Source organism: Lampris incognitus, chromosome 19, assembly GCF_029633865.1.
Source record: "Lampris incognitus isolate fLamInc1 chromosome 19, fLamInc1.hap2, whole genome shotgun sequence".
Classification (NCBI taxonomy): domain Eukaryota; kingdom Metazoa; phylum Chordata; class Actinopteri; order Lampriformes; family Lampridae; genus Lampris; species Lampris incognitus.
In genome coordinates this window covers 8297773-8319754 of record NC_079229.1, presented here as the reverse complement: position 1 = coordinate 8319754, position 21982 = coordinate 8297773, and the positions used below count along the sequence as shown (strand labels likewise).

The 21982-nt window shown below is 48.4% G+C and overlaps 1 protein-coding gene across 1 annotated transcript; it reads right to left on the bottom strand.

Moving 5' to 3' along the window:
• Positions 1–156: 156 nt before the first annotated feature.
• klhl15 (kelch-like family member 15) lies at positions 157–13731 on the bottom strand. The gene is made up of 9 exons (XM_056299756.1): positions 13615–13731; positions 12858–12945; positions 10994–11132; positions 8589–8777; positions 6834–7058; positions 5399–5560; positions 4673–4882; positions 1454–1644; positions 157–1059 (listed from the first exon to the last, which is right to left on the bottom strand). The coding sequence occupies exons 1-9, from the start codon at positions 13673–13675 to the stop codon at positions 276–278; spliced, it is 2049 nt and encodes a 682-aa protein (XP_056155731.1). The 5' UTR covers positions 13676–13731; the 3' UTR covers positions 157–275.
• Between the last annotated feature and the right edge of the window lie 8251 nt (positions 13732–21982).

Sequence of the window (21982 nt, the reverse complement as noted above, 5' to 3'; positions counted from 1 at the left end):
TTTACCCCTCAAATATGTTTCCCTTATTTTTTGAGAAAAGCTAAATCTGAAAACGTTCGAGCTGACTTTAACAGGTGATCTCCGACCCCATTCTGATTGCCTTCATTGAAAAGGGCAGCAAAACTATTGCATTGGCCATCTTCGCCTCGCCCTAATTAAGCGCTGGTCTCTAGTGTAAAAGCCTGTGTGTCACCAGTGTGTTCGTCTCACACCTGTAGACACCTAATCTCCCTGCGTGCAATTGAAAAAAGGAGGGGTGGTCTTGGGGGCAGACCTCAGCTGCAACGTCTGACGTGCTCCAGCACGTACTCTGGGAAGTGCAGACTGCACACCTGCAGACCGTCCAGTTTGCAAGGCATCCTGGGATACTCATCCTCCTTCCACTTGTTCTCCTCGGGGTCAAAGGTGAGGATGGAGTCACTGTAGTGGCCGTTGTAACAAAGTCCCCCCAGCACCATGATCTGCCTGTCCAACACTGCCACCCCGTGGCCACTGCGGCCAATGGGCATGGACGCCAGGATGGTCCACTCGTCCGACTCTGGGTTGTACACCTCTGTGGACGGGCAGCCCTGGGACTCGAAGGAAGCCCTCAGGATAACACACACGCCCCCAAATACATACAGCTTCCCGTTGTGGGAGATCATCTTGTGGAAGCAGCGGGCGTAGTTCATCTTGGACTTGTTCTCCCAGCAATTGGCATGTGTGCCGGGGAGCAGCGGGCTGCGGCCACCCCGCGTCCTATGGGCTTCCGCCGCACCTGAGCCTCCCCCACACACCCCTCCTCCTCCTCCTCCTCCTCCCCCGCCTCCACCCTCCCGCCCCGGATCGAACACGCACACTTGCTTGGAGGTGGAGGAGGAGGTGATGCCACCGGTGATGTAAAGCTTGCCGTTGAGCACCGTCCCCTCGTGACCGTACTTGTTGACCGGGTACGGGTCCACAAACTCCCAGCGGTCCTCCGTGATGTCGTAACGCTCCGTGGAGTAGAACGTCTCATCGCGCGTGCGGCCCGCCACTGCGTAGATAAACTTGCCGATAACCCCAACGGCAAACTCTGACCTAAAAAAGGACAGACACTTTATTGGCTCCTGATACATGTATTCTACCTTTCATAATCTTCAAATTAAATACACAATAGATGAGATAATATGGAATTAAGAGAAAGTAAGTGTTACAGGAATAGTAAAACATGGCAATTTAGGATTAATCATACCATTCTACCCAGCCTCACGCAAGCTCGACTTCCATACATGAAAACGATAACCACAATACGAGCAGCGTCTCTTCATTAAGGATAACAGTAAACATTCACTTTACATCAACACCCAAGCTGGGCCTCCACACAGGTACACATCTCACCTGAATCAGCAACATGTGATGAGCACCCTAAGGTATTCCTGTGTACGAGTAAAATGTATGCAGCATACACCTCGCACCGCCTAATTCCTCTTACCTGGGCACAGACATGTCGGCCATCCGGAGCCAAGAATTCTGCCGGGGGTCATAGCGGTACACCTTGGAGGAGGCGTGGAACTCCCCGTCCGGACCTAGCTCCTCTCCGCCCAGCAGGAAGGCAAAATTGTTAACGATAGCCAGACAGTCAGGTCGTAGGGGCACCTGGGGGCCCTCCAGCTCCCACCATACCTGGGGGGAAGGGGGATTTAAATCAGAACGTTACATATGCATTAAACAAATGAATTTTCATTTCATCAGTTAGGCCTTGAGCGCCTGCACAAGCAGATTGACCGAAGAAGTTCGGCATGGCGCCCAGGATTCTACGGGCCTTCTACAGAGGCACAACCGAGAGCATCCTGACTGGATGCACCACCGCCTGGCATGGGAACTGTACTGCCCACAACCACAAAACACTGTTGTGCGGACGGCCCAGGACATCAGTGGAGGTGAGTTTAACCTCCATCCAGGACACATACGGTGGATGTTGTGTCAGCAAAGCCTGTAGGATTATCAAAGACCCCAGCCAACCCAACTATAGATTTTTCCAGCTGCTACCGGCAGGCAAGCGGTACCGCAGCCTCAAAGCCCGGACCAGTAGGCTCCGAAACCGCTTTTTCCACCAATTAACCAGGCTTCTGTACAAAGAACATTAAAGACACTAAGCCTGGTGCCGGACTGATGGTACTGACCTATGGTCTTCAGCGGATCATCAGTTTACACACACACACACACACACACACACAATTTATCATTCTTACTGCTTTTCTGTTGTTATTTTATTGCTATTGTTGTTGCAGTGTTGAGGAGTCGAAACACAAGAGTTTTACTCTCTTGTACTTGTATAATGAGACGTAACAAATAAAGAATCCTGACTCTCTGACTGCCACACGAGTCAAGTGCGACTGCAGGAGAACATGGTCATAGTTCATCCTTCATCGATATTCTATCATTTTTAATACTTTTCACATTGGAGTAACCGCAAGCCGCAAGCAGCATTTCTTCTGTTTCAAATGTTTTTATTTGGGCGCGCTGACATGTATAAATACACGAGAGCATACATATATCCATGCAATTATTTCACAATATCCTATTTTTCGTGGTTTTGGACATCTGTACATAAAATAAGTAATAACTAAACATATGAAATATAAAACACACACACACACTCACACACACACACATACACACATATATATATACAAAAATACAAAAAACCCAAACAATAAAACACCTTCTCCTATCAACTCTAGTCCCCCCCAGCCCTACCTTCCATCAGTTCACTACTTTGCTGGTGTAAAGGGCAGAATGCTAATTTTAAGTCACATGTGTAAGATGATGAGTAAGAGGTGACCAAACCTTGTCCATAAGACTGTACCTTGTTCTTTCTAAATGACGTGTGTTTGTAAGATCACTATACCACATCTTTATAGTGGGGATCTTTTTCCAGTGCATGAGAAGCAGCTTCTTTACAATGATGAGACTACAGGACAGGAAAAATTGCTGGGTGTTGCTTAATTTTATAACATCATCAGATATTCCTAGAATAATAATGAGTGGTTCTGGTTCTAACTGGATTTGAAGCATTTTAGATATTAATTTAAAAGTGGTTAGCGCGGCCACCTCACAGCAAGAAAGTGCTGGGTTCGAGCCCCAAGGTAGTCCAACCTTGGGGGTCGTCCTCTGTGTGTAGTTTGAATGTTCTCCCCATGTCTGCGTGGGTTTCCTCCGGGTGCTCTGGTTTCCTCCCACAGTCCAAAGACATGTAGGTCAGGTGAATCGGCCATACTACATTGTCCCTAGGTGTGGATGTGCGTGTGTGTGTGTGTGTGTGTGGGTGTGGGCCCTGTGATGGCCTGGCAGCCTGTCCAGGGTGTGTCCCCGCCTGCTGCCCAATGACAGCTACAGGCTCCAGCATCCCCGCGACCCTGAGAGCAGGGTAAGTGGTTTGGATAATGGATGGACGGAAGGTCTTAACTTCGGGACATAGCGCGGAGCTGTGGAGTAGTGTGTCATCTGCTGAAAGGCATCTATCATGTATAGGGGAAACCTCAGGGGAGATTCTCCTCTGAGTAATGAAGACGGTGTAGAATTTTAAATTGGATTAAACAGTGCCTTGCATTATTAGAAAATCAATGGATGTGCTCAAAGCTTTTTTTCCCCCCACAGAATGTCCGAGAGCTCAATGCCTCTTTTTCTGAGTGGAATCAACTGGACTGATCGATTGTAAGGCGTCATATAGATAAGATATTGATTCTTCTGAGCATGATGAGAGGAATCCATCAAGACTGAAGCCTCTAAAAGTCTCAAAATTTTTCATATGTTTTCTTACATAGTCTCTTACTTGCAAATATCTTAAGAAGTTGCTTCCTGGTAATTTGTACTTACTCTGCATTTGCGTAAAAGAAGCAAAGGTGCCTTGTACAACTCTCCTAATATATGGATGCCTAGATTGTTCCAGAGTTTAAAAGTACTATCTAGATTAAGTGATGCAAAAGTAGGGGTTTCCACCAATAGGCAATGCATAAAATATGGGTTTTAGATTAAAATGTGATTTGTTTGCAAATGCGCTGGGTATTGTGAATCACTACATTATAATTATATAAAGGTTTTTCAACGGTGTGAGATGACAGAAGGATGGCACCTATAGAGTAAGGCAAGTGTTACACTTTCCAGGACCTTCTTGCTGTGAGACGACTACGTATTCAACCAGTATTCAACTGTCAGTAACTGGAACTGTTCTGTGCGACGGCAGGTAAATTATCCTTACCTACACTCAATACAAGAAAACACTGTCAAACATCCAGAGTTTCCACTACGAAGACAGAAAGACAGGCAATCACAAGCAGGGACAGGCTGTCCAACACACAGAAAAGATGCAATGAGGCTAGCCAACACACACACACACACACACACACACACACACACACAGTCGTGTTTCACTATCCTTGTGAGGACCCCTCATTGACTACATTCATTTCCTAGCCCTTAACCCTCACCTTACCCATGCAAACTACATGCCTAACCCTAACCGTAACCCTAAAACCAACTCCTAACCCTAAAATAGACCCTTTTCCTTGTGCGGCCCTCTGAAAGGTCCGTACAAGGTACGTGTTGTCAGGTTTGGTCCACAAAAGGATAGCTAAACATGTGTACACACACACACACACACACACACACACACACACACACACACACACACACACACACACACACACACCTTAGGCCGATGCAGCAGCAGGATCTTGCTGTTGACCATGCTGTGTCCAATCATGCCCCTGAAGACGGCCGTCTGTGGCCGGACAGAGCGGATCCGGTTGGAGCGTGACTCCACTAGTGGCTGCTGGTTGACATCATGGAAGTAGCTGAGTGCCTGGTCGACTTCCTGTCTCAGCTGCCGGGAGTAACGATAGAACTCCGACGTCTTCACCTAAAGAGGAGGAAGAGCACAAAACATAAACTTAAATCTTGCCCCTGTAGGTGAACATGATTTGAACAGAGAGGAACAGTTTTTATGTTCAAAACTGCTACGTCCCATAAATCACCGGCTGCTTTCCATCTTACCAGCCATTGAGCTACTTATGCAACCATTTATGAACTTGAATTATTTTAAACATTTTTCCGATTTTCTTCCCAATTTGGAATGCACAATTTCCTGTTCTCCTCTAGTACCACCACTGTATAGTCCAACTACTACGCTTCTATACAGCGAGGTCATGGTCCGCAACAGAACAGCTATTCTGGAGGTGGTTGGTCAGTGGCTCGCTCAAGGGCACTTTAGCTGGGAGGAAAAACCCGGCATAACACCTCCATCCATCCATCCATCTATTATCCAAGCCACTTATCCCAACTGGGGTCACGGGATGCTGGAGCCTAGGATATTTCTCCATAGGAGCACACTGCTGCTCAAATACAGTCGTTTCTTCTTGGCGTGGTGACCTCTCACCTTCTCGAAGATGTTGGCTGGAGTCATGAGGCAGAAACGGATGGACTGGACGATGGTGTCAGTGTGTCTCCAACGGCGACGGTCGTGTCGCAGCCAGGACTGGACCGCCTCGTACAACTCGATCTCTGGGAAACGGCTCAGAGCATCACTCTCCAGGTATGCCTAGGGGGTGGGGTGGCGGTGAAATGGGAGTTAAAACAAAAAGAGGGAAAAAGAAAAAGGTTGCAATAAAGTCGGCATGGATTCTAGGGACAGGGAGGGGTTGTGTCTTTGAGGCCAATGTCCAGCTCAAATGCGTGTGAATATGAGGTGCTAACGTTAAAGAGAAATTTCACCACTCATAATGTGCACATCCAGGAAGTACAGATGGTCTATACTGACTATCAAAATTTGAACTGCTTTGGTGCTACTCATATTTATACTCCTGTTCAGAGAACCAGTCCCACAATTACTCTGTGTACCAGCAAGCATTGCACATGCAACAGTCTTGACAAGCCACTACAGCCATAACGCTTCTAATACACCCGCCTCTCTCTTTCTCTCTCGCTCTCTCTCTCTCCCCAAATATGTGATGTCATTTGATGCATTATGCTTACGAGGTCTAATAGAAAGTGTCTTAGAAAGTGCATGGAGGAAGTTTGGTCAAGCCAACCACTGTTGTCCATGTGATTGTACGGCGCTCTAGTTACTGAGCCTCATACTATGTTCGAATGCATCGATCCTTTAGTTGTGTTGGGTGTAATTTCTAAAATTCTACTATTATATTACACAGCTCCATTTTGGGGTTTTATGTTTTGTAGCCACAGTTAAACTGAATTCTAGCAGTATATAATTCACTGCTGCATCATCTTGGAACAAAACCACTGAAATTACCTTCACATTAATATATTAATGACTACTGAAGGCGACTACAACCTTGATGTTGGTGTTAAGATTAATTCTGAATGGTGGAGCTGACACAGACCTGATGCCGGTGGTAAATGTCTTACTTGGTTCTGCTGCACTGGATATGAGGTCATGAGACCCATGAACTTTTGTCAGTGTATGTTACAAAGCAAGTGGTCAATAATGTAAAAGCTGGAGGGCCAGGGTTATATCTCCATTTGTTAAACTATCCTTGAGAAAGAAGACCTCTACGAGCTCTGTGGACGCAGCACTGACTGGCTGACTGCTCCCAAATCAGAGGGCGAACAGAGAATTATCCCCTTTGGGGGGGGGGGGGGGGGGGGGCAAAAAAACAAAAAAAAAACAATTTCTCTATCAACCCTGCAAAAGAAAAATTGCATCTTCACCCACAGAACATAGTAAATTCAGAAATTAATCTGAATATGCATTTGTCAGGAGCCCAACCAGCCCATCCATATGCTAACCTGAGTTATGCCCTTGACCCAGAAAGGGGAGAACCTTTCAGAGAGAGCACAGACAACAAACAAACCTGCAATCTCTCCAAGCTGAGGTAGGACAGGAAGTCGGGCCGGCTCATGAGGGGGACAAAGTTATCAAGGAGGAAGTTGTCGAGCTGCTCCTGCACGCCCTCCACGCCCACGCTGAAGTCCTCCAGGAGACGCATGACCTCAGCACAATTTTCCAGGCAGATCTTCGTCAGGAGGAAAGAGCAGCAGAACTCCACTGCCTCTGTCAGCTGGACATACATCGCCGCCTTGCAGGAGCAGGCAGAGAAGGAGGGAGGACCATAGGATAGATGATGAGAAAATACACACAGAGAAAATACACACAGAGAAATGAAGACGTGAGAGAGCAGACAAGGACTGACCAGCTCCCACCAGCTGTGTGAATAGTCCATTCTAGACTGTATCCACTATTACTACTTTTGGCTGCTCCTGTTAGGGGTCACCACAGTGGATCATCTGTTTCCGTTTCTTCCTGTCCTCTGTCACGCCAGCCACCTGCATTTCCTCCCTCACCAAATCCATAAACCTCCTCTTTGACCTTCCTCTTTTCCTTTTGCCTGGCAGCTCCATCTTCAGCATCTTTCTACATGTCCAAACCATCTCAATCTTGCCTCTCTTGCTTTGTCTCCAAACCGTCCAACCTGAGCTGTCCCTCTAATATACTTGTTCCTAATCCTGTCCTTCTTCGTCACTCCCAATGAAAATCTTAGCATCTTCAACTCTGCCACCTCCCCCTCCTCTCTTTTCGTCAGTGCCACTGTCTCCAAACCATATAACATAGTCTCACAACCATCTTGCAAACCTTCCCTTTAACTCTTGCTGCTACCCTTCTGTCGCAAATCACTCCTGACACTCTTCTCCACCCACTCCACCCTGCTTGCACTCTTTTCTTCATCTCTCTTCTGCACTCCCCATTACTTTGAACAGTTGACCTCAAGTATTTAAACTCATACTACTTGTATCCTCATCATTCCACAGTCCTCCCTCTCATTCACGAATATGTATTCCACCTTGCTACTACTGACTTTCATTCCTTTTCTCTTCAGTCCATACCGCCACCTCTCCAGGCTCTCCTCAACCTGCACCCTACTCTCACTAAAGGTCACAATGTCATCCGTGAACATCGTAGTCCAAGGAGAATCCTGCCTGATCTCGTACGTCAACCTGTCCATCACCATTGCAAACAAGAAAGGGCTCAGAGCCGATCCTTGATGTAATCCCACCTCCACCTTGAACCCATCTGTCATTCCTACCACACACTTCACGACTGTCACACTTCCCTCATACATATCCTGCACCACTCCTACATACTTCTCTGCAACTCCCGACTTCCTCATACAATACCACACCTCCTCTCTCGGCACCCTGTCATATGCTTTCTCTAAATCCACAAAGACACAGTGTAACTCCTTCTGGCCTTCTCTATACTTCTCCATCAACATTCTCAAAGGAGGTTGTATATGTATTCTAGACTACATCTATTCATTCTAGACTGTATAGTTGGTGTAATTTTAGTTAGCATAGCTGGTCTAGTGCTAAACTGCATAGTTAATATAATTCTAGTCAGCATGTTAAGTTTAGCTCTAGACTGTGCAGCTATTAGTCCACTCCTAGGCTATAAAGTTAGTCAAGTTGTAGTTGGTGCGATTAATATAGTTGTAGGCAGTACATCCCTGTACCAGTGCAACATTTGTGTGTGTACATAGTGTGGTACTGCATGCGTCTACCTATGTATGTAGCACAATATGTGTTTGTAGCACTCTGTGTGTGTGTGTTACCTGCAGGATCTCCTGGACGGTGGGCATACTGAGCTCTAGCGAGCCATAATACATGAAGCGGAGAACGTGGCCGAATCCCGCGGCGGTCAGTCCCTTCATGTGGATCTTGTCCTGGTCCCTCTCCCTCATATCTGCCGTGAACATGACCCGGAAGTAGTCACTCTGAGTGGCCAGCAAGGCCTTGTGGGCCTGGGGAACCAAGAACAATTGGCTTGTCAAGGAACAGTTTTCCCATTGGAAATATGAAATATGAGGAGCAGCAATACCGCTGATATTAACTCAACACTGCCAATACCGGTATTTTGATATTACAAAATGTGAGCTCAAAGGCGCAGCAAAGCGCCTAATGTCGTGATCACTATTCTTTTTTTTTTATTCCCCCCCTCCCCCCTTTTCTCCCCAATTGTATCCGGCTAATTACCCCACTCTTCTGAGCTTTCCCAGACATTGCTCCACCCCCTCTGCCGATCTGGGGAGGGCTGCAGGCTACCACGTGCCTCCTCTGATACACGTGGAGTCACCAGCCGCTTCTTTTCACCTGACAGTGAGGAGTTTCACCAGGGGGAAGTAATACGTGGGAGGATCATGCATTGCGTCAAATGAAACGCTTTCTCTTTTCACCAGCAGCACTGCCAGCTTCAAATCTCAGCTTGAACATGTATGGCCTCACTCCAAAAATGACTTCCATCATGGTCATCGTCTTCCTCTATTTCATCCCTGTCCCGATTCATCGGTAAAATCTGCAAGCCTGGGGGCATCCGGGTAGTGTGGCGGTCTGTTCTGCTGCCTACCAACATGGGGATCGCCTGTTCAAATCCCCGTGTTACCGCCAGATTGGTGGGGCGTCCCAACAGACACAATTGGCCACGTCTGTGGGTATGTGTCCTGGTCGCTGCACTGGCGCCTCCTCTGGTCGGTCGGGGCGCCTGTTCGGGGGGGAGGGGGAACTGGGGGGGAATAGTGTGATCCTCCCACGCACTATGTCCTCCTGGCGAAACTCCTCACTGTCAGGTGGAAAGAAGCGGCTGGTGACTCCACATGTATCTGAGGAGGCATGTGGTAGTCTGCAGCCCTCCCCGGATTGGCAGAGGGGGTGGAGCAGTGACCAGGATGGCTCAGAAGAGTAGGGTAATTGGCCAGGTACAATTGGGGAGAAAAAAAACCAAACAAAAAACAAGAAATCTGTAGGCCTAGGCTGAGGTGGTGATGAGAAGTCCTCGACAACAGACAGCAGGCTGTCCTCATGGCTATATTCCATGTTGAACCAGTAGCTACTATCAATCTGAAATTTGGCGAAGGCAGTGACGGGGGGAACGCACATTCAGCGCTAATGGCTACTGTAAATGCCAATTAATGTCCGCAACAAGTCCCTTCCTAACTCGCGGAATCCAGTAGCACTCTGCTAGCAGTCTCATGGGAAGGGAGGTATTGTGAATAAAAAAGGTGAAAGGGTGACAATTGTAGTACAAATTTATACCTTACAGCAGCCAAACACAACTTTAGATTTTTAACTCTTGGTCATTGAGCAGTTGCAACAGAGCAACTAACGGTGAAATGTCTTATGTGGAGGCAATTGTTGAGGAAGTGGAGAGTTTGTTGTTCCGTCAGGATTTTCCAAGTTGCTCCAGGTGGCATATGTGTGCCGTCTTGGTTGCAAACCAGGTTCATATATCTCTAGAGTATTCACACTCACATCCCTACCCTGTGCATATGTTGTGTGCATTTGTTTATGTGCATGTCTATGTATGTGTAGTCATATCACACCAATGTCCTGGTACTCTCCTGGGTTTTAAATCCCGGGATCCAGTAAATCCATGCGTTGTAGTTCTCTCAGACTCTGTCCTGTCTTATCAGCTCTGTATCATCACTTCCTTGTTTACACTGACCTTGAAAGCAATGGCCGGTAGACAAGATAATCCCTGTGCATTGTTATTTTTCACATACTGCCAGGTTCTGCTCAAAATGTAGTGGTTTTTTTTGCCATTGATATTATATCAGCTCCACGGTGCAGTGGCACAGAGAGAAATATTTGACCGATCAAGTGTGAAGCCCTCATATTCAATATCCAGGGCACTCATATGCATTTTCATTCATTGCGTGTTTAAGGCTCATTGTCAAATAGAACATGTGCAATGCCGGGCCTGGGATTCTGCCAGACCCCTGTGCACTGACATAATTCCAGGGAAACACAATGCTAATGTCTAGGAAGACTACTGTGTTGTACCCTGAAACCACTTCCCAAGATTTTCAGGCATGGAGTCTTTCACAGCAAAAGCAATACAAGTAAAACCCCAGGATTTTAGTGAAAGAGAAATGTCTGTGTATATATATGTGTCCATGCATGCTTCTCTTTATCCATCAATGTATGTATGCATCTTTGTGTAAATGTGTGTGTCCGTGTGTACCTGGAAGTGATGCTCCTCTATCAGCAGTGTGACGTCCAGCAGCAGACGCTCCTCGTACAGTGCCCGGAACCCCGACGACACGCTCCCATCATGCACCTGGGACAGGTACACCTCCACATCCCCCCCCGACATAACACACCTGGCCAAACAGACGACAGGGAGTAATGGAGACGGGGTAATATGGGGGTGCAAGGTGAACACAAGAGCAAAAGCATTAGAAAATGTCAGTATGGAATTTAAGATTCAATTTTTACTTGCTCAGTTTGAACGTTAAACCAATGTGTGATACTGACAGTGGCTTTGCCCATCAAAACATCTTCCCGGTTTTATCTTTTCATGAGTAAAAGTCCGACAGTGGTCCATTAAGGGAGGCAACAGAACTTTACCGAGATGACCTCAGCACAATACAGTGAGTCTCTCAAAGGGAAAAGACTGTGCCTGTGTGCATGCTGCTGCAAATCAGCCTGGAAGGGCATCCAATAGGACATTCAATGTATAGAGCCCAGCAGTACAGCCGCTGCATCTCAAAACAAGCCATCCCCATTTCACAGTCAGAAACACATGCACCCAAGTGCACGTTACAGAAACAACACATTCTGATTCAAGCTGGTGAACACATGTGTACATTCATGGAAAATAAAGAACATTTATAAACATCCCACACACCCTCTCAACCCATCTTTCAAACACACCCCTACACCCTCGTGTAATTACCCACACGCCTACACACGAATGATCACAAATGCACATTAACATCTCCACATCACAGAAAGGAAAACACTATATTTACATTTGACATAATTACCCCCATGCAATCAAACGCACGCGCGCGCGCGCGCGCACACACACACACACACACACACACACACACACACACACACACACACACACACACACACACACACACACACACACACACACACACACACACACACACAGAGGAAGGAACAAGGCTTCACATTTCACAGACTTCATGCATTTCTCTTTATACACACAAACACTCACCCACAATCACAAAACATGTGGGAAGTACACACACACACACACACACACACACACACACACACACACACACACACACAATGCACACTCACCTCTGATTGGCCACGGGCATGTCAGAGGGGGTTGTCCGAGCCAATCAGAGGACAGTGCCCCTTGTGTCCAGTAGATTCTAACAAAGTCCCTTTTCTGAGGGTCAATCACCTAGATAACAGAACCAACACAACCCTGACATTAAAGCATTATCATCTGCCGGTGCAAAACAGCAAAGCAACATAATCATTCTGACAATGTATGCAGATATTCAATGTTAATTTGTAGATATATAGTTCTGGGGTTGAGTGGGCATTCAATTCACCCATCAACACCAGACACGAAGACTGTAGAAAGGACACAGGTGTTTTCAAAGAATAAGCAAGCGCTGACAGATGAAGCAATTTTTTTTTCAAATTAAAAAAAAGAAAAAGAAAGCATAATTCCCAAATCATACTGGAGTAACACAGAGAACTAGTTGGGGGTCACTTCAATTCCTAAATCTCCTTTATATTTAACATTCAGTGAACACACAATCATTTTTAATTAAATTCTCCCTAGAATTAACTGTTTCTAACAAAAACTGGCTTGGGCAAGAAGTTAAACTGCACCATTTACTTCCTCAGGTTGATATAAATTGACCGCCCCAACATGTCACATACACAGGTGTTGCTGACAATGGAGGGGGGGGGGAGCAGCTTGTAAGCAGTGAAAGGTGTGTGGCGTCATAAATGAGAGGGACGCGGGGCAGACGGCAGCAGGAACAGGTTCATTTCATGACATGTATGAAAGTTTAGTATTGTGTCAGCCAACATTGTATTGAAATCCCTACCTTTTGGAGCCCAGGCGCACAGTCACAGGTTTCACTGGTAGTGCGTACAGGGGCCGCTCACATTTCCTATGTTTAGGTTTCCCTTGTTCTGGTGGATCGGACAAGGTGAGGGGAGGGAAACGGGAGCAGAGAGAACGGGACAACAGGTGAGATTCTGCAGTGCAGGGTGCGTTGCCATCTAACAAACTCACTGGACTCGCTCCCCAACATTTCGCCCTGCCTACGAGTGGTCCTGCCAAGTGCTACTACGCATGCGTGGGTTAAGGTAAATCTAACTTCGTGCTGCGGTGGGACATTTCGACAAGGTGTGGGACGACTCGTCGGCACGCCGGGCCTTCCGAAATGAGAGTGGAGCAACGTAACTACTCGGCCAGAAACGTTGGGTTTAACTTTAACCGCTGCTGCTGCTTTTTTCTTTCTTTCTTTCTTTCGTTTTTTCCACAGCCAAGACACGAAACCGCGGTTAGTTAATAACCTGAGGAGCAGGGGGGAGGGGGGGGATTAACGCTGGCTGCGTTGCCCAACACAGCAAAGCGGTAACGTCACAGTTACACCTGACGCCGGAGACGCAGCGGCGGTACTGAGATTTCAAGTTGGACGGGACCGTAGCGGGCTCGGCTCGGCGCGGCTACCTGGTCAACTCGCAGTCGTGACTCGCATCCATCTTAGATAACACTAGTTAACGTCTGCGCTCCCCCCCGCCAGAGGAATAAAGCCACCGCGGGCAGTCGGCTGGACGGTAAATCGCTCGTCTCACCTCGGCGATGCGAATCCCCGCAACCCCTCTTCGACCAGGCGGCTCTGGGTCCTTCAGACATGAGTTGCGGGTTAGATTCCGGGTTTCAAGAAAACGGAAAGCGAGGGCACGTTGCCACGTTGCCCCGGCAGATGATCCCCATCGCCTGAAATCGGGCTCTCGCACTAAATGAGTACCAAACCACAGCAGTCCCACAGTCTATGCAGACGCCATTTTCTGCACTGGCGTCATTTCCCTTTCGGGCGGAACTGAAGGGCGTTGTGCAGTGCAGACAGCGGACCTACCTGCCTATCAGCGTGGAGACGCACGGGCGCGCGCGCGCACGCATGCACGCACGCACAGTCTGAGAGTCTGCTAATTAAAAGCCAGTCCACCAGTCGTTACGCTTTGTTCCTTGCAGGGACGACATTACAGGGTGATTAATCCAGCTTCCCCCGAGAAATGTGAAAACCAAACTAAAAACACACAAAACAAACAAAAAAACGCCACAGCATCCTTGTGCATTCAAATGCCAAATGATGTTGGAGATAATTACTTTTTTTTTTCTTTTTCTTTTTTTTTGTAACTCCCAATGGCTGCTGGGATAGGCTGCAGCATCCGCCGTGACCCTGAGAGCAGGATAAGCGGTTTGGATAATGGGTGGATGGATGGAATAGTCTGACCTCAGCCACGAACTGCCAAAATGTAGACAGTATGTTAAGTGTCCCACTAGGGACAACAACACACTGGATCATTGCTACACAATAGTAAAGGCCCCCTGTTGCTCTGTCAAGTCAGTTTTATTTGTATAGCTCGATGTCACAAATTACACATTTGTTTCAAGGGGCTTTACAGCAACACAACAGACTTGTCTCGGGACTCACTGACCCCTGTCTGGTTCATCTTCTCCCAACCTGCAGGCAGTAAAATCTGCAAAGCCTCCTTTTCAGGTCACCATGGTGACTGTGGTCGCCACCCTGACACTGCTTGGCATCTTCCCCACTCCATTTTTTAAAATATATCTTATAAATGCATATAATTTTGTTACCCTGTTTCAATGTTGTATCCTTCTCTCACTCCGATGTGTCACTTGTGTTTTTTTTTCTTGCCTCTTCTTCCGTGTATGTGAATGGTGTGATGAGTCACAATAATTAATAATAACTCCTGAATAAATTCCGTTATAATTCTGTTATCCTCTTTCAATGTTGTATTCTGTGAAGTGTGTTTTATTCTATACACCCACAACATCCATTGCACGTCTGTCCGTCTTGGGAGAGATCCCAGTGGCCCAGTGGTTAGCACTGTTGCCTCACAGCAAGAAGGCCCTGGGCTCGAACCACAGGCCGTCCCAGGTCCTTTCTGTGTGGAGTTTGCATGTTCTCCCCGTGTCTGTGTGGGTTTCCTCCGGGTGCTCCGGTTTCCTCCCACCATCAAGAAGACATGCATGTTAGGGTTAATACTCCTGCCTGTGCCCCTGAGCAAGGCAGTGGGAAGAAGAACTGGAGTTGGTCTCCGGGCGCTGCAGCTGCCCACTGCTCCTATATGATAGGATGGGTTAAAAGTGGAGAACAAATTTCATTGTTACTAATGGAGAAAAAAAAGTGGCTTTTCCTTCTTTTCTCTTTCTGAGGTTTCTTCCTATTTTTTCTTCCTGTTAAAGGGTGTTTTTTTTGGGGGGGGATTGCTCCTTATCTGATGCGAGGAACAGGATGTTGTTTTGCTGTAAAGCCCACTGAGGCAAATATGTAATTTGTGATATTTAGCTATATACAACTAAAACTGAATTGACTTGACTCGAGATGGTCCAATGAGTCAAAACTACAGCTTCAGGCCTGCTTTGACTGCAGTGATTAGAGCATTTGGAGGCTGCATCTACAGACCTGGACGACTTACTGACACTGTGACAGCTTACATCAGCTTTTGTGAGGACATGTGTGTGCCCACCAAAACCTTCTGCACCTTTAACAATAAGCCCTGGTTTACAGTAAGACTCAGGCAGCTTCATCAGGTCAAGGAGGAGGTCTACAGGAGTGGAGATAGGATCCTTTACAATCAAGCCAGAAACACACTGACAAAGGAGATCATCCATCCATTGTCTTAACCGCTTATCCTGCTCTCAGGGTCGCGGGGATGCTGGCGCCTATTCCAACAGTCAGTGGGCGGCAGGCGGGGAGACACCCTGGACAGACCGCCAGGCCATCACAGGGCTGAGACAAAGGAGATCAGAATAGCAAAAAGGGGCTACCCTGAGAAGCTGAAAAACAGGTTTTCAGCTAACGACCCTTCGTCTGTGTGGAGAGGCCTGCAAGACATCGCCAACTACAGAAAACACTTCCTCCACACTGTAGAGAACCTTCAACTAGCTGAGGACTTGAATGTGTTTTACTGCAGGTTTGATGAGCCCACTTTCACACCCCCTCACCCGCTCCACTTCAGACATTACACAACGAACTGCACCCCCTGCCATCACCCCGCCTCTCCCCACTGACTCCCCACTGGCACCGATGGCCTGTGAAGAGGATGTGTGTCAGCTCTTCCAGAGACAGAAGCTCAGGAAGGCAGCGGGCGCAGATGTGTTTCACCCTCCTGTCTGAAAGTCTGTGAAGACCAGCTGGCCCCCATCTTCACACGGATCTTCATTTGATCACTGAAGCTGCGTGAAGTCCCCTTCTGCTTCAGTGCTCCACTATCATCCCAGTCCCCAAGAAACCCTCCATCAGGGGACTGAACGACTACAGGCCCATCACCCTGATGTCTGCGGTCGTGAAGTCCTTCGAGACTGTTGTTGGTTCACCTGAAGGACATCACAGGCCCCCTGGAGTTTGCCTGCCAGGCAAAGAGAGCGATAGAAGATGCAGTCAACATGAGACTGTAGGGGCGTCTGGGTAGCGTAGCGGTCTATTCCGTTGCCTACCAACACGGAGATCGCCGGATCAAATCCCCGTGTTACCTCCGGCTTGGTCGGGCGTCCCTACAGACACAATTGGCCGTGTCTGCAGGTGGGAAGCCGGATGTGGGTCTGTGTCCTGGTCGCTGCACTAGCACCTGCTCTGGTCGGTCGGGGCGCCGGTTTGGCGGGGGGGGCACTGGGAGAAATAGCGGGATCCTACAACGTGCTATGTCCCCCTGGTGAAACTCCTCACTGTCAGGTGAAAAGAAGTGGCTGGCGACTACACATGTATCGGAGGAGGCATGCGGTAGTCTGCAGCCCCCCCCCTCCCCCCGGATCAGCAAAGGGGGTGGAGCAGAGCTTGGGACGGCTCGGAAGAGTGTTGTAATTGGCCAAGTAAAATTGGGATGAAAAAGGGAGGCAAAGAAAAACAAAACATGAGACCGCAGTACATTCTGCAACACCTTGACTCCCAAGGGAGGTATGCAAGGATCCTGTTCATGGACTTCAGCCCGGCGTTCAACACCATCATCCCAGAGGTCCATCCATCCATCCATTATCTGAACCGCTTATCCTGCTCTCAGGGTTGCGGGGATGCTGCAGCCTATTCCAGCAGTCATTGGGCGGCAGGCAGAGAGACACCCTGGACAGACCACCAGGCCATCACAGGGCCAACACATACACACACACACACACACACACACACACACACACACACACACACACACACACACACACACACACACACACACACACACACACACCTTCATACCTAGGGACAATTTAATATGGCCCATTTACCTGACTTGCATGTCTTTGGATTGTGGGAGAAAACCAGAGCCCCCGGTGGAAACCCACACAGACATGGGGAGAACATGCAAACTCCACACAGAGGACGACCCGAGATGACCCACCAAGATTGGACTACCCCGGGGCTCGAACCCAGGACCTCCTTGCTGCGAGGCGACTGCGCTAACCACTGCGCCACCGTGCCACCCATCCCAGAAGTCCTACTCACCAAACTCACCGTGCCCAACCCCACCTGTCAGTGGATAACCAAATTCCTGACAGGCAGCAGGCAGCAGGTGAGGCTGGGGGAAATCACATCCAGCACCCAGACAATCAGCACTGGCACCTCCCAGGGATGTGTGCTCTCCCCTCTGCTCTTCTCCCTCCACACAAATGACTGCACCTCAGGAGACCTATCTGTTAAACTCTTGAAGTTTGCGGACGACACAACGATCGGCCTCATCCAGGACAGTGACGGTCTGCATACAGACAGTAGGTTGAACAGCTGGCCTTCTGGTGCGGTCATAACAACCTGGAGCTGAACACGCTCAAAACTGTGGAAATGACAGTGGACTTTCAGGAGGAGCCCCCAAACACTACCCCCACCCCGCCCTCGCCATACTCAACAGCACTGTGTCTGCAGTGGAAACCTTTAGATATCTGGGATCCGCAATCTCCGATCTCCCAGGACCTAAAGTGGGTGTCCAACACAGTCACAATCATCGAACAGACCCAGCAGAGAATGAACTTTCTGCGCCAGCTCGGGAAGTTCAACCTGCCTCAGGAGCTGCTGATTGCATTCTACTCTGCAATAATCCAGTCGGTTCTCTGCACATCCATCACTGATTGGTTTGGATCGGCCACCTAGCAGGACAGGAGTAGACTACAACGGACTGCAGAGAAAAACACTGGTGCCAATCTGCCATCCATTCAGTACTTATACATCTTCAGTCAGGAAACAGGCAGGCAACATCACTGCGGACCTATCATACCCTGGTCACAACCTGTTCCAACTCTTCACTTCTGGTAGGCGCTAAAAAGCACTGTACTCCAAAACAACCGGACATGAGAACAGTTTCTGTCCGCAGGCCGTCACTCTGATGAACACTTAAAACTGTCATACAGTGTCAGCAACAATATACCTGAACACTGAACATCCACTGTACCCACAAATACTAAATTATATATATATATTACTATAGACTAAATTGTATATTTAAATGTACATATTGTTGTATATATATATATATAACAAATATAACTATATATTTGTTGAGCACATTCCCTACCATTGAGTGTTTCTTTTAACAAAGTTATATTTAAATATATACTACTACTACTACTACTACTACTACTTTCGGCTGCTCCCGTTAGGGGTCGCCACAGCGGATCATCTGCTGTCCTCTGCATCTTCCTCTGTCACACCAGCCACCTTCATGTCCTCCCTCACCACATCCCATAAACCTCCTCTTTGGCCTTCCTCTTCGCTTGGAAGAGTGGGTTAATTGGCCAGATACAGTAGGGGAGAAAAGTGGGAGGGGGGGGGCTCCACTGCCATCTCTCCTAAACACCTCCATAGGTATGTCATCTGGACCAACCGCCTTTCTACTCATCCTTTTCATAGCTGCCCTCACTTCCTCCTTGCTAATCCACCGCACTTCCTGATTCACTATACCCCCCCCTCATCATCCAACCTTCTCTCTCTCTCATTTTCTTCATTCATCAGCCCCTCAAAGTTCTCTTTCCACCTTCTCAGCACACTCTCCTCACTTGTCAGCACATTTCCCTCTCTATCCTTGATCGCCCTAACCTGCTGCACATCCTTCCCAGCTCGCTCCCTCTGTCTAGCCAATTGGTACAAGTCCTTTTCTCCTTCCTTAGTGTCTAACCTCTGATACAACTCACCATACACCTTTGCCTTTGCCACCTCTCTGTTCGCTTTACGCCGCATCTGCTTGTACTCCTGTCTACTTCCTTCACCATCAACTACCATACATGGGAACAGAAAGCTTTGAACAGGGGAGAGTGGCGTGCAACTGTCCAAAATGGTGCAAACACATGTGAGGCTGCCAGGATTGCTGCGGCAGAGAGCCGCAGGCAGGCCAGGAAAGACCGTGCCAGCAACCCTCCAGCTACTCCCACTATCCCATGCCCACACTGCCAAAGAACATTCAGGGCGCAGATTGGACTAACCAGCCATCTTCGCACCCACAGAATTCGGCCCCTACAGGATGACTAGATGGTTGGTCCTCGTCGCTGCGACAGACGAACAACACTTTCTCCACGGTAGAGGCTGGTTCCCATCGATGCAGAGAACGGTCAACTGAGCATGCGCAAGTACTCGTTGCCTCCGTTGTTTGGGTAGGTTAGGGTTAGGGGCGGGGTTAGGGTTAAAGTTAGCTAATCAGACGCAGAGTAGGGGCGGGTCTTCCTAGAATCCTAGCGCCTGGATGCTACGCGGGGCGTGCGGAGGCATGGTAGAGGCATTTCGCGCATGCGCGGTTGACCGTTCTCTACTCCGTTCTCTGCATCGATGGGAACTAGCCTCTACCCTTTCTTCATCTCTCTGAATATCCCACTTCTTCTTTGCCCACACCTCCCTCTTGTATACTTTGCTGCACTTCCTCATCCCACCACCAAGCCTCCTTGTTTTGTTTTTGTTTTTTTAAATTGTACTTGGCCAATTACCCTAATCTTCATATCCGGCTTCCCACCCGCAGACACGGCCCACTGTGTCTGTAGAGACGCCCGACCAAGCCTGAGGTAACACGGGGATTCGAACCGCCGACCCCCGTGTTGGTGGGCAACGGAATAGACCGCTACGCCACCCAGGCGCCCCCACCAAGTCCCCTTGTCTTGCTGTCACGGGTGTGTGATCTGGGTCGTCGGGGCTCGCCCGTTCCCAATCACCTGACTGGTGTTTCGGTTCACCTGCGCGACCCCGATTGCTTCCCGATTGCCCGGCTTCACGCGCCTGTTCCCCTTTCTCCGATTGGCTGTGCTGTCCCTGCGCACCTGCGCCCAATCTCCCTGATTGGCTCCCCTTTGTATATATTCCCGCTGGTTGGCTGACCTGCTCGTCGGATCGTCTCACAGAGTCTTGGTCCCCGGATGCGCCGCGTCCTGCTGCGAGCCGCTCTTCTCTGCTGGCCGTAAATCCTTTGTTTGATTAAAACGGCGTTTTAGCCCAGTCCGTCGCGCATTTGGGTCCCCCGTTCCTGCCCCGGCGTGACACTTCCTTCCTGTCCAGATGACACACTAAGTACGGATTTTGTTCTTAATTTAGATATTGTTTGGGTTTTTTTTTTAGAATGTTACGTTTTGGTTCTTTTGCTTGGGTTGGCATTTAAATGCGTTTGTGGTGGACACGTATTGGGGATAGAATTCACCCCAGGAACTAAGGGTTAAGTCAGGGTTGCCCTGGCAGGTTAACGCAGGGTTAAGTTATGGTTGTTCAGCCAGTTAACTTTTTGAGTTGTCCTGTTATTTGATTAGTTGGCAGTGTCGTGCCCTTTTGTTTCAATAATGGCATGACCAGCCAGTGTATCGTAGCGAATTCGGGGGACAATGCAGCCACAGGAACTGCCGCGGCCGGGAAGCGAACCCGTGTCGCCCGCACCGCAGGAGACTTCGCTAACCGCTAGACTAAAGGGTCCGACCCGCCGCCCAGCGTGTCGTCTTATCCATACACGTTACAGTATGTTCCTCATTGTGTTCTGTTAGGGGAGTTTGGTGTGTTGCTTGTTCTGTTTCTTGATTTGGCATAATGATTTAAGTTCTGTTTAGTTGATCTCTTTTACTGGCCCAGAGCTTTTTGTTTTTGGGTAAATTAAAAAAAAAAAGAACCACTTGCAATTCCTTTTGCCTACCAACCCTGTCCCTTACATGTGGTGGGATCAGTCAGTTGAGGATTCAGGTTTTTTGTTTTTTTTCCCTCTCTCCTGCAGTGCTTACATGCTTGTGATGTTCAGGAGTATGCTGCCCACTAGAGAGGGGCTCCATAAGTACCTTGAGAAGAAGGGTGTGGACTTGGCACAAGCAACATTCTACAAAGATGCTGTCCTTGAAACACTGACATCAATGTGGCAAGATGAAATGGCAGAACATTTGCAAGGAGGCAAAAGTGATTTCTGAGGCCAACAATCTGTCAGAGACCCCAACTGTTCACAGTCGCAAGCAGAGACCATTTGAAGACTCTATGGTGGAGTCCTCCTCGGGCACAAGGGCTCCTGTGAGTACTGGGGATGAGCTAGTGTACAACATCTTCTACCCATGTCTTGACAGGATGATAGATGAGCTCACTAGGAGATTTTGTGGGTGTAAGCTAATGAAAGTCATCCAGCAGCAGATGACTTCCTAAGTGAAGACTCCCTTCACTTTATTGCTAAGCACTTCAAGATGAGTCAGTAAAGAGGAGATTGTGGTTGCTAAACAGTTCTCGACCAGAAGAAAAGGTGCCATTTCGGGCATGGGAAGTGCAGTGTATACCAGCTCCTTGATCCTGACCATTTCCCAAGCCTGAGCTCAGGCTTTAAGCAACGCTAACAAGTCCTGTTAGCAGTTGTCAAAGCTCTTTCAGTGTCCTGTACCCAGCTGCACACGTGGTTGAGAAGAACCATGGGTCAGGACAGGCTCAATCACCTGGTGGTGATGCCCACCGAGAGGGAGGCTGTGTCACACAGCATCATAGCCCGATTCGCAATGCTCAAA